Source organism: Centroberyx gerrardi, chromosome 2 (genome assembly GCF_048128805.1).
Source record: "Centroberyx gerrardi isolate f3 chromosome 2, fCenGer3.hap1.cur.20231027, whole genome shotgun sequence".
Classification (NCBI taxonomy): Eukaryota; Metazoa; Chordata; class Actinopteri; order Beryciformes; family Berycidae; genus Centroberyx; species Centroberyx gerrardi.
The window spans coordinates 37167217-37179054 of NC_135998.1; the positions used below are offsets into that span (position 1 = coordinate 37167217).

The 11838-nt window shown below is 48.7% G+C and overlaps 1 protein-coding gene across 1 annotated transcript; it reads left to right on the forward strand.

Annotated features, from left to right (window-relative positions):
• Positions 1-1644: 1644 nt before the first annotated feature.
• On the forward strand, positions 1645-6561 carry thap1 (THAP domain containing, apoptosis associated protein 1). Its single transcript, XM_078289204.1, has 3 exons — positions 1645-1819; positions 4981-5176; positions 5680-6561. Exons 1-3 carry the CDS (start codon positions 1749-1751, stop codon positions 6199-6201), a joined length of 789 nt encoding a protein of 262 aa, XP_078145330.1. The 5' UTR covers positions 1645-1748; the 3' UTR covers positions 6202-6561.
• Positions 6562-11838: the final 5277 nt, after the last annotated feature.

An 11838-nucleotide genomic window follows, 5' to 3' on the forward strand; every position in this document is an offset into this window, starting at 1 on the left:
ATTATTTCTCATACCTCCGTTGTAGAGAGGCGGCCGGTGTTCTGCACGGGACTGTCCCTCCGTTAAAAACACACGCCTCGTTCACAGCAGGCAGCTTCAGTTTTCTCTGTGGACTTTTGGACGGGAATCCTCTGAGGAGAAAGTTCAGTTCACCACACAGCCGGACGACACGGAAGGATTTAGTGGAGAAATCGACATCCAACGATTAGCCGGAGCCTTGTGAAAAGTCACAGTTATATTATGCAATGACGCCCGGTCACGGAGTCTCACAGGCTTCTCTCTGTTGAACCGTCCGGGAAGACCTCACACTCGGATCATGTTTTTAAAAATCGGCGAGCTAGGAAACAGACCAAAGACCAAAAAAGGTAACGTTGGGTCCGAGTCGAGCTTTTTCAGTTTGTGTGACGCAGCCCTGTGACTAGAGATGGAGAGTTGGGTGGAAACTGCTCGCTGAAGTGTTTTGGATAGAAAGGAGAGAAGAGATCCAGGTCTGTAGTTCTGGATAGCAATAATAAATATTATTTATTCATTTCTATCTTTATAGTTATTTTAGTTCAGTTAATTTTATTTCAGATACTTCTAATTTCCTCGCTGTGTATGAAACTACATCACCTAACCAGTATGGAAAATACAACTATAGAAACATTCTAACTGTAGACAAATAAATCATTTGGTTTACGCTTCTGGAAACATGTACTATACAATACTACATGATCAGCAATATCAATAACAAAAAAAAAAAAGTTGATTGTGTTACTTCTTGTCTACTATGTTGTTACACAGGCTGCTCATATCTGAAAACACTAAACATCTACATGTTAGCACTATATACATATCTAGCTTTGTATTCACACTGACTGTCTAACATTATGTAACTGCATGGTATCTAGCTCTGTCTACCAACCACACAGCTGTACCTAGAACAGCTTCTAATGGTTGCAATGTTGTTTGGGCTTTGTCAGCTTCCGTAGAGCTCAGTGGATTATGGGTAAATTCGTGTCTTTACTACCTGTGAAGTTGCCCTACCAAGCGAACATAACAGTGTAACGGACATTTTTGTACCACCGTGAAATAATGATGAAACATACCGGAAGTCCTTCACGTTAGTCAACAAGCCCAGTAAAGAGGGACCTCGGCTAGCGACGTTAGCTCAGCAGCTAACTGCCTTCAGATCTGATCAGCTCCCACATGACAGAGGCAGCTGTGGATACACAGATCAATAATGACCAGATCAGGTAGAAAACTAAAGGTGAAACAAATCTGAATGGTGCTAAAATAAGCGAGCTGTGAAAACAACGCAGCAAAGCAGCGCCGTTGGCAAGTTAGCATTATTAGCTAAGCTTGTACAGTCTCTACTTATTGGCTTAGCTAGCGAGCTAATGTTTTCCACCGAGGTCCGTCTGTACTGGGCGGTCGTTGGATAATGTTTGTAAGAAGTGTTTCCAGAGCGGAGCCATATTTCACGGCGCTCCAGATTTGACGCTACACCGGAAATGGAAACATGACGGAGTTGCTTCTTCCGCCCTACCGAGAGCCCTGCGAAGGGATCTGCTGCCCGACCGGGACTGCTGCCAATCAAAGCCGACAACACATGTCACGTGACTGAAACGCGAAGCCGTTTCCGACATCATTGTGTTACTTGCAGGAAAAGCTCGTCAGGGATGAACAAGGCGCCCAGAGCGAGGAGGAAGAACAGGGGCGGACAGTGAAGTGTGTCCGGCCGCAGCGCGAGGCTCCGGGCGGCAGCCATGGTCCAGTCCTGCTCTGCGTACGGATGTAAAAACAGATACCACAAAGACAGAAACATTTCATTTCACAAGTAAGTTCAGCTCACCGCCACGTTATGTTAGCTAGCTGTCTAGCCCCGAGACGCGCTGTTCTCCAGTGTGGACAGTACGCAGTACCAAACTCCATTCAAAAATCTGCCAGTTTAATGTTTCATTGCTTTTCGGTGGGAGTACAGACCTGGCAGACCTTGACTTCAGACCTTTCATCTAGTATTGAGGTTCCCCGGTAAAACCGGCACACATATAATCCACCAAGCACCACTTTATTCCAATGACATTTAAAGTTTTTATCACGGGTTCGCCCGTTATCCCCGCTCTGCGTCCACCAATTGACACCGATGCAAGTGGTGTGAACAAGCTGAACCAACTGACAAAGTTGATAATTTATTGAAATGAAGAGTTGCTCCCGGAATCTTTAGTCGCCGAATTTCCCAGAATACCCTAGCTGTTCGTAAAAAGGTCTTCTAATGTCCTGCTATGTATTTATCTATACCGACAAGCCAGGCAGCATCAAACTCATATTTTAATGGAGTTTGGTGGGAGTGTCTCTCCACACCGAAGAGAACAGCACGTACCGAGGTTAGCTAACTGTCAAGCTAACGGTAGCCTGCTGGACTGACCGGGCACGACGGTCCGTTGTTTTGTCAGTTTTTTATGGTTTTTGTGTCTTGCAAAATAAATCATATAACTTTATTCTAATTTAATATAGAAAGTCACGCTGACATTGCTCACGTGCTTCACAACAATGTAAACAAGAGTAGAGACGCTGCTGTCCCTCCACAGACTGACAGGCATCAGGCAGACACTGAGCAGGCTGCTACTGACAGGCTGCTGCTGACAGACTGCTGCTGACAGGCTGCTACTGACAGACTGCTGCTGACAGGCTGCTACTGACAGACTGCTGCTGACAGGCTGCTACTGACAGGCTGCTGCTGACAGACTGCTGCTGACAGACTGCTGCTGACAGGCTGCTGCTGCTGACAGACTGCTGCTGACAGACTGCTACTGACAGGCTGCTGCTGACAGGCTGCTGCTGACAGACTGCTGCTGACAGACTGCTGCTGACAGGCTGCTGCTGACAGACTGCTGCTGACAGACTGCTGCTGACAGGCTGCTACTGACAGGCTGCTGCTGACAGACTGCTGCTGCTGACAGGCTGCTGCTGACAGGCTGCTGCTGACAGACTGCTGCTGACAGGCTGCTGCTGACAGACTGCTGCTGACAGGCTGCTACTGACAGGCTGCTGCTGACAGACTGCTGCTGCTGACAGGCTGCTGCTGACAGGCTGCTGCTGACAGACTGCTGCTGACAGGCTGCTGCTGACAGACTGCTGCTGCTGACAGGCTGCTGCTGACAGACTGCTGCTGCTGACAGACTGCTGCTGACAGGCTGCTGCTGACAGGCTGCTGCTGACAGGCTGCTGCTGACAGACTGCTGCTGCTGACAGACTGCTGCTGACAGGCTGCTGCTGCTGACAGACTGCTGCTGCTGACAGGCTGCTGCTGACAGGCTGCTGCTGCTGACAGGCTGCTGCTGACAGACTGCTGCTGACAGACTGCTGCTGACAGGCTGCTGCTGCTGACAGGCTGCTGCTGCTGACAGGCTGCTGCTGACAGACTGCTGCTGACAGGCTGCTGCTGACAGACTGCTGCTGACAGGCTGCTGCTGCTGACAGGCTGCTGCTGACAGGCTGCTGCTGCTGACAGGCTGCTGCTGACAGGCTGCTGCTGACAGACTGCTGCTGACAGGCTGCTGCTGACAGACTGCTGCTGACAGGCTGCTGCTGACAGGCTGCTGCTGACAGACTGCTGCTGACAGACTGCTGCTGACAGGCTGCTGCTGACAGGCTGCTGCTGACAGGCTGCTGCTGACAGACTGCTGCTGACAGACTGCTGCTGACAGGCTGCTGCTGACAGGCTGCTGCTGCTGACAGACTGCTGCTGACAGACTGCTGCTGCTGACAGGCTGCTGCTGACAGACTGCTGCTGACAGACTGCTGCTGACAGACTGCTGCTGACAGGCTGCTGCTGACAGACTGCTGCTGACAGGCTGCTGCTGACAGGCTGCTGCTGACAGACTGCTGCTGACAGACTGCTGCTGACAGGCTGCTGCTGACAGACTGCTGCTGACAGACTGCTGCTGACAGGCTGCTGCTGACAGGCTGCTGCTGACAGACTGCTGCTGACAGGCTGCTGCTGCTGACAGACTGCTGCTGACAGGCTGCTGCTGACAGACTGCTGCTGACAGACTGCTGCTGACAGGCTGCTGCTGCTGACAGACTGCTGCTGACAGGCTGCTGCTGACAGACTGCTGCTGACAGACTGCTGCTGACAGACTGCTGCTGCTGACAGACTGCTGCTGACAGGCTGCTGCTGCTGACAGACTGCTGCTGCTGACAGACTGCTGCTGACAGGCTGCTGCTGCTGACAGACTGCTGCTGACAGGCTGCTGCTGACAGACTGCTGCTGACAGGCTGCTGCTGACAGACTGCTGCTGACAGACTGCTGCTGCTGACAGGCTGCTGCTGACAGGCTGCTGCTGACAGGCTGCTGCTGACAGGCTGCTGGGTTGAGGGTTCAGTTCCCTGTGAGCAGAGCAAGGCGCTGACTTGACTCTGAAGGTTCAGCAGCTGGGAAAGTTCCTTCACTGAGCCAAGCTGCTGCAGGACTGGACGGAGGGCCCGAAGTCCGCCTGCCATGTGTTAGGCAGGCAGCAGTAAACAGATCGGTGCTGAAATGATCAGTCGGTTAATTGATAAGTTAATCAACAGAACATTAGTCGATTAAATGTTGATAATGTATTAATCGTTTTAGTCACTTATAAAGTAAAATACTAAACGTTCTGGTTGCTGCTTCACAGCTGCTGAGGTTCTCTGCTCTTCTGTTTCATCTCATTATTAAACGACTCTTTTGGGTTTTCAGCTGCTGGTCAGACTGAGGAAGACATGTTAAGAATGACTTGTGATGGGCTCGTGTTATTATTTTGACATTTTATAGACTAGATTAATCGGAAAAATAACCGATAGATTAATCGATAATGAGAGTAATCGTTAAGACGGATTTCAGCGCAGACCCTGCTGCTCGCTGACAGACTGACAGACTGACTCGGCGTCTGTTTCCGTCAGAAATGTCTTCTTCAGTCGTGTTGTGACAGTGACATCAGACCCGTGTTGGCGTCCCTCTGTGTGCGTCAGGTTTCCTCTGGCGCGGCCGGACGTCTGCGGGAAATGGATCGCGGCGATGAGGAGGAACAACTTCAAACCGACCAAATACAGCAACATCTGCTCCCAGCACTTCACCGGCGACTGCTTCAAGAGGGAGTGCAACAACCGGGTGCTGAAGGAGAACGCCGTGCCGTCGCTGTTCGGCTGCGGCACGCTGCACATCAAGGTGACGCCGCGCCGCGCCGCGCCGCGCCGCGCCGCGCCGCACCGCAAGGCTGCAGTGGTTTGATCAGACTGGATCTGAACAGGATCTTCTGATTATAAATTAACTCACACATTATAAAAACTCATTTTATTCAAACACAGCAAATCTTAAGAAACAACATCTCAGTTTTTTTATTAAAAATGTGTCTTTGCTAAAAAATTGAAAATACTGAAAACTCATGTTATTGATATAATCAGATGTGGTTTATATGTTTTACATTGTGGTATAAATATAAACATCAGATACTTCCATCCTGCTGATGTTGCAGCTTCAGTAGAAACTAAAGGAAACCTAGAGACTCTACTTTCTGTTTTTCCATTCCAAATTAAAAACTGACCAGGAAATCTGACCAGGAAAAAAACATAATGACTATTACAGCAACAACAACATGTTGACCTGGTAAACAAATTAACATACTAAACATGAATATTAACCGGCTGATTTTCCATGTCTTTGTTTTACAGTCAGAATCCCTGGAGGATCCGTTTCCGTCGGAGATCGACTTCACGCTCGCTCTGCCGCTGTCCGACCAGGAGGAGGAGCCTGCGCTGCTGCAGCAACAACAACAACAACAACAACAACAACAACAACAACAACAACAGCAGCATCAGCAGCCAGACTCGACCCAGACCCTCGACTCCTCCGCTGCACACACCGGTGTCGTCGCGGCGACCGTCACCAGCGGCGGCGTCCCGGCGTGCGGCCCGCCGGCGGCCCACAGCACGGCGGCGGTCTCCTGCGACCACAACTACACGGTGGAGGACTCCGTGCAGCAGAAGAAACGCATCGAGCAGCTGGAGGAGCAGCTGGAGCGGCTGAGGAAGAAGCTGAAGACGACGCAGCAGAAGTGCCGGCGGCAGGAGCGGCAGCTGAAGAGGCTGAAGGCCGCCGGCGAGCTGCGGCGGGAGCCGGCGGGCGGCGAGGGATACGTGATTCTGCCGAAGGAAATCTACCACGTCCTGAAAGGCATCGACGCCATCGAGTAGCGAGCGGAGGGACGGCGAGGCGCGGAAACCGGCCCGTACCCGGGAAGCGGCCGCGTCGCCGCGCGAGGCACCGGACCCCCGACTGAGAGACGGACGCGTAAAACGACTCGCTGGTGGGAAACACACATGCAGAGACACGTAAAACAAGTGGGACACGTGCAGCAAGTCGCTTTTATTACTTTTTGGTTTGTGTGTCCGGTGTGTTTCTCTGTTCGGACGGCGGTGAAGAAACTTCCATCGCCTCTCTCAGCCGGAGCGGCGTCCGCGCCGCTCACTCTTCTTCTATGCAGCTTATTTATTCTTCTGAACACGAGGGAAACTGAACTCACGGGACTCGGTGTTTAGTTTCTTTACGTTCAAACATAAAGGCTTGTTTTAGTTTTACTGTGTGGAAACGTTTCGGTTCTGCTTGCAGTCCGGACTTCAGTCCTCACAGGACTTTTATTTTCCCGGCAGCAGGAAGTGAGGCGGAGCCTGAGACAGGAAGTAAAGACAGCTTCTCTTCTTCTTCATGGGAATGTACCGAGGAAGTCGCTGTAATGTAAAGCAGTTGGCAGTGAGATGATGTGTTCAGTGTGCAGGGAGGGGCGGGGCCTGCAGGGAGGGGCGGGGCCTGCAGGGAGGGGCGGGGCCTGGGGCCGACGCTGAGTCGTCACGTCTCAACACAGATCAACACAGTTATTGATCCAGTTGATCAGAAGTGAAAGTTTCTCTCCGCTCCGTTCAGTCTCACAGCTCTTTGCAACATGAACACAAACCCACTTCCTGACCTTTGACCTTAATGAGAACGAGGAGAAGCTCATGAGTGAAATAAAAGTTTTAAACGTGCGAGAGAGAGCGCCACAGAGTCACTTTACTACAGCTGCTGTAATGTGAAAACCAAAGGGAAGATCGCACTTAATAATATTATTATTATTATCATTATTATTAATAATCATTATTCTGGTTGAACTGTCAGCAGCTGCAGAGACTTGGAGGAACTTCAGACTCCGGAGACGCTTCAGATGTAAAACTGCGTCGCTTCACTCATTTTAAAATGAAATCCACCTGCAGACTGGAGGCGCTTCGTTCTGATATTTAATCATTAAAGTCTCGTTTCCCTCCGGTCTTCATCTGGGAAACACGTATTGATTATCAAGATCACATTCAGAGAAATTAGTTTTTACGGTTCTGTGGTTTAAAAATCTTTTGTTTCCGTGTTTCTTTGTCGTGAGAAACAGATTTCTGTTACTGGAGTCAAACTAACGGACCGTTTTCCACCAAGTGGTTTAAAATAAATGTTCCATTATTTCCTTGTCAGTGAAAGACAGATGTCTGTTGAGATCACATCAGAAAAGTAATGAAACGGATCAGCCTTCATTCAGCGGAGAAGTGAAAGACGCTGAAGCTCAACGTGGAGCTCGGAGCTCCGGAGCCGAGTCGAACCGCGTCACAGTAAAGCCACGTCCCCGTCTCCGTTTCCACTGCCGACCGTCTGCTTCCTCTGGGGTTAATGGAACAACACCAAGCAGGAGGTGTGATGTCACCTGTGACATCATCAAACCGCCAGACGGCGGAGGAGCCGCAGGAGACGGACCAGCAGCCGGAGTCCCGCTGTTATTTATTTAAATGCACTGAAACTGAAAGTTAAAACAAGATGTAAAGGGAAGTTTAACGCTGAAAACAGACAGAGCTTTTTCAGGTTTTATCTCCAATCTGCAGCTTCTGCTGGACCCATCAGGTTCTGCTGGACCCATCAGCTTCTACTGGACCCATCAGGTTCTGCTGGACCCATCAGGTTCTGGTGGACCCATCAGGTTCTGCTGGACCCATCACGTTCTGCTGGACCCATCAGGTTCTGCTGGACCCATCAGCTTCTACTGGACCCATCAGGTTCTGGTGGACCCATCAGGTTCTGCTGGACCCATCAGGTTCTGCTGGACCCATCAGGTTCTGTGTCGCTGCTTTCTAACAAGTCCATGAGTTTCAGGAATGAAGAAAATCTTCTCAGTATCACTTTTATTTTCCCGGTCCGCAAATTCCTAATAATTTCCTAGAAAGGAACTGTTGATTTCTGAGGAAGTTTCCTGGAAAGACCCATGAAGTGATTATAGTATATGTATATATGTATATATATATATGTATATATATCTGATTACAGTGAAAACAGAGTTAGAGTTCAGTAGAGTTGACCAGACAGAGCCATGCAGTGATGTAGCAGTTAAATAGATAATTAGAAATTAACTAAAATGAATTAAGAATTCAACAAATAACTATATTATATAATTATATGAGTAATGGCTTCTGATAATTGACCTCTTGTTATTTTTCCAGTAAATAGTTTATATTTTTGCAGTTGAAACTCTTTATAACTCTTAATGCTTCTTCAGGAAACTTCCAGAGAAACTAGCAGCTCCTTTAGGAAATGATGAGGAAAATAAAGAGTCGGAGTATTTCTGTGTGAAACTCTGCAGCAGCTTCAGCAGCTTCAGCAGCTTCAGCAGCTTCAGCAGCTTCAGTCGACACATAAAACACCACAGGAACTTTAAATTGGAGGAAATAAAAGTTAAAGTGTTTTTATCAGACAGCAGCAGTTCAGAGTTCAGCTGTTCAGTTGATGCAGAAATACACAGATCATATTATTGTTTTATTAACGCTCACATGGAAAAATATCCCCAAAATCAAGTCATTTGTTCTTGTGTTGTGATTTATAAACTGATTTTGAATTGATTTGAAAAGCGCCATCTTGTATTTATGTAAATCAGCCTTTTTCAAGAATCTGTCACTTTCCAGAAAACGCCTGATAGAGATCAACATGTTGATGTTTTTCATGAAGAGTTGGACGGTTTGTTGAGGCGGACTCTCTCAGCGTTTGGTTTGGTTTCTACTTTAATAAGTTAAGTCTGTTCATTTGGTTTGGTTTGGCTTGGTTTGGTTTGGTTTGGTTTGGTTTGGTTTGGTTTGGTTTGGGCTCGATGTTCTGTTGATGAGTTTGAAAAAATAAAAAATGCAATAAAAAAAAATAAAACTTGCAATAAAATTATCACTTGTCTTTATTCTACTCTCAAACAAAACTCATTTTGAATTTATTACTATTATTTATTACTTTGAATTTATTATTTACCACTAAGACCTGAACAGTCTGACAGTAAAATGGTTTTCCACCATCTGTCCAGCAGGGGGCAGAGCAGAGCTGTCTCTCTCTCTCTCTCTCTGCCTGTCTGTCTCTCTTTCTGTCTCTCTGTCTGTCTGTCAGGGAGCAGAGTCCAGAGAACTGGAAATATAGTCTCCATCAGCAGCAGAAACTGGATCAACAGAAACTGACAAACTGTGGATCCATTCACAGTGAGAAGAGGAATCTGACTTTACTTTGTTTCTGCACTTTATTTTGTCGTTTCTAATGTTTCCAGTGAAAAGAATCTAGTTTGAACTCTGACCTCTCTCCTGTTAGAATCACATGGAAAAGATCACAGCTAACAACGTTCTCTGTTCTAAAGAGGAACTCAGGAACTTTTACTCTGACCACATTTTAAATCACACACTTTTTACTTTACTGAAGGACATTTTTACACCAGTACTTCTACTGCAGTAGAATATCAGTACAGTAACAGAACTTGTACTGCAGTAGAATATCAGTAAAGTAACAGAACTTGTACTGCAGTAGAATATCAGTAAAGTAACAGAACTTGTACTTCAGTAGAATATCAGTGAAGTAACAGAACTTGTACTTCAGTAGAATATCAGTAAAGTAACAGAACTTGTACTGCAGTAGAATATCAGTACAGTAACAGAACTTGTACTTCAGTAGAATATCAGTAAAGTAACAGAACTTGTACTGCAGTAGAATATCAGTAAAGTAACAGAACTTGTACTGCAGTAGAATATCAGTAAAGTAACAGAACTTGTACTGCAGTAGTATCTTTCCACAGCTGGTAACTGAACTCTGCTCATGTTCATCATTAACAGACAACATGTTTCATGCTGACCGACCTTCAAACTGTCTGATCACATTTTCATCACATGAAAGTTTTTCTCAGAACACAAACAGACTCATCAGGTGAGTCAGGATGAGCAGAAGGAGAAGAAGAGTCGAGTCCTAGGTGAACTTTACAGCCAACAGTACGGGGGTCAGACGGGTCAGGGGTCAGACGGGTCAGGGGTCAGACGGGTCAGGGGTCAGACGGGTCAGGGGTGAGACGGGTCAGGGGTCAGACGGGTCAGGGGTCAGACGGGTCAGGGGTCAGACGGGTCAGGGGTCAGACGGGTCAGGGGTGAGACGGGTCAGGGGTCAGACGGGTCAGGGGTCAGACGGGTCAGTGGTGAGACGGGTCAGGGGTGAGACGGGTAAGGGGTGAGACGGGTCAGGGGTGAGACGGGTCAGGGGTCAGACGGGTCAGGGGTGAGACGGGTCAGGGGTGAGACGGGTCAGGGGTCAGACGGGTCAGGGGTCAGACGTGTCAGGGGTCAGACGGGTCAGGGGTCAGACGGGTCAGGGGTCAGACGTGTCAGGGGTCAGACGGGTCAGTGGTGAGACGGGTCAGGGGTGAGACGGGTCAGGGGTGAGACGGGTAAGGGGTCAGACGGGTCAGGGGTGAGACGGGTCAGGGGTGAGACGGGTCAGGGGTCAGACGGGTCAGGGGTCAGACGGGTCAGTGGTGAGACGGGTCAGGGGTGAGACGGGTAAGGGGTGAGACGGGTCAGGGGTGAGACGGGTCAGGGGTCAGACGGGTCAGGGGTGAGACGGGTCAGGGGTGAGACGGGTCAGGGGTGAGACGTGTCAGGGGTCAGACGGGTCAGGGGTGAGACGTGTCAGGGGTCAGACGTGTCAGGGGTCAGACGGGTCAGGGGTGAGACGTGTCAGGGGTCAGACGTGTCAGGGGTCAGACGGGTCAGTGGTGAGACGGGTCAGGGGTGAGACGGGTCAGGGGTGAGACGGGTAAGGGGTCAGACGGGTCAGGGGTGAGACGGGTCAGGGGTGAGACGGGTCAGGGGTCAGAGGTCACACATGTTCCTGTGACCTGAATGATCAGTAAATGTCTGATATCAGATTTGATTTGGGATTGAGTTTTAAATCTTATTTTTTTTATAATCTGCAGACATGGAGACATGAAAGAAAGCGTCTCTAGTTTTAAGAAAGTAAAAGTAAAACACAGTAGGAGAGATTCTACCTGCTGGCAGAGGTTTCACATGTTAAACCTCAGTCCCAGTGTTGGCGGTGACCTCACAGTAATGTGATTACTTTGTCAGTAACAGAAGTGTAACAGATTACAATGTAAAATTCAGTAATTACATCACAGATACGGATCCCAGTCACTGAAACCTGAACCGCTTTTCTTTTCTCTGAGTTTTTGTTTTGTTTAAATCCCTGTGTGTGTTTTCCTCGTGTGACTTAAAGAGGACCTGAACCCCAAACCTGTGGTGAAGCCTGTTGGACTCTGTAGACGGTGACATCATCACCCGGCACCAAACACCAGCCAATAGCAGATGTCCGGTGCAGTGCCCTACTTTTCACCAGTAGGTGTCAGGCTTCACCACAGGTTTGGGTTTGGGGGTTCAGTTCCCCTTCAGGACCTGCAGCAGGTTTTCAACTGGAGGTTTTCCCATCACTGTGAACTGATCTCAGTCTGGATCAGAGAACATTCTGGTCTGTTGTGAACT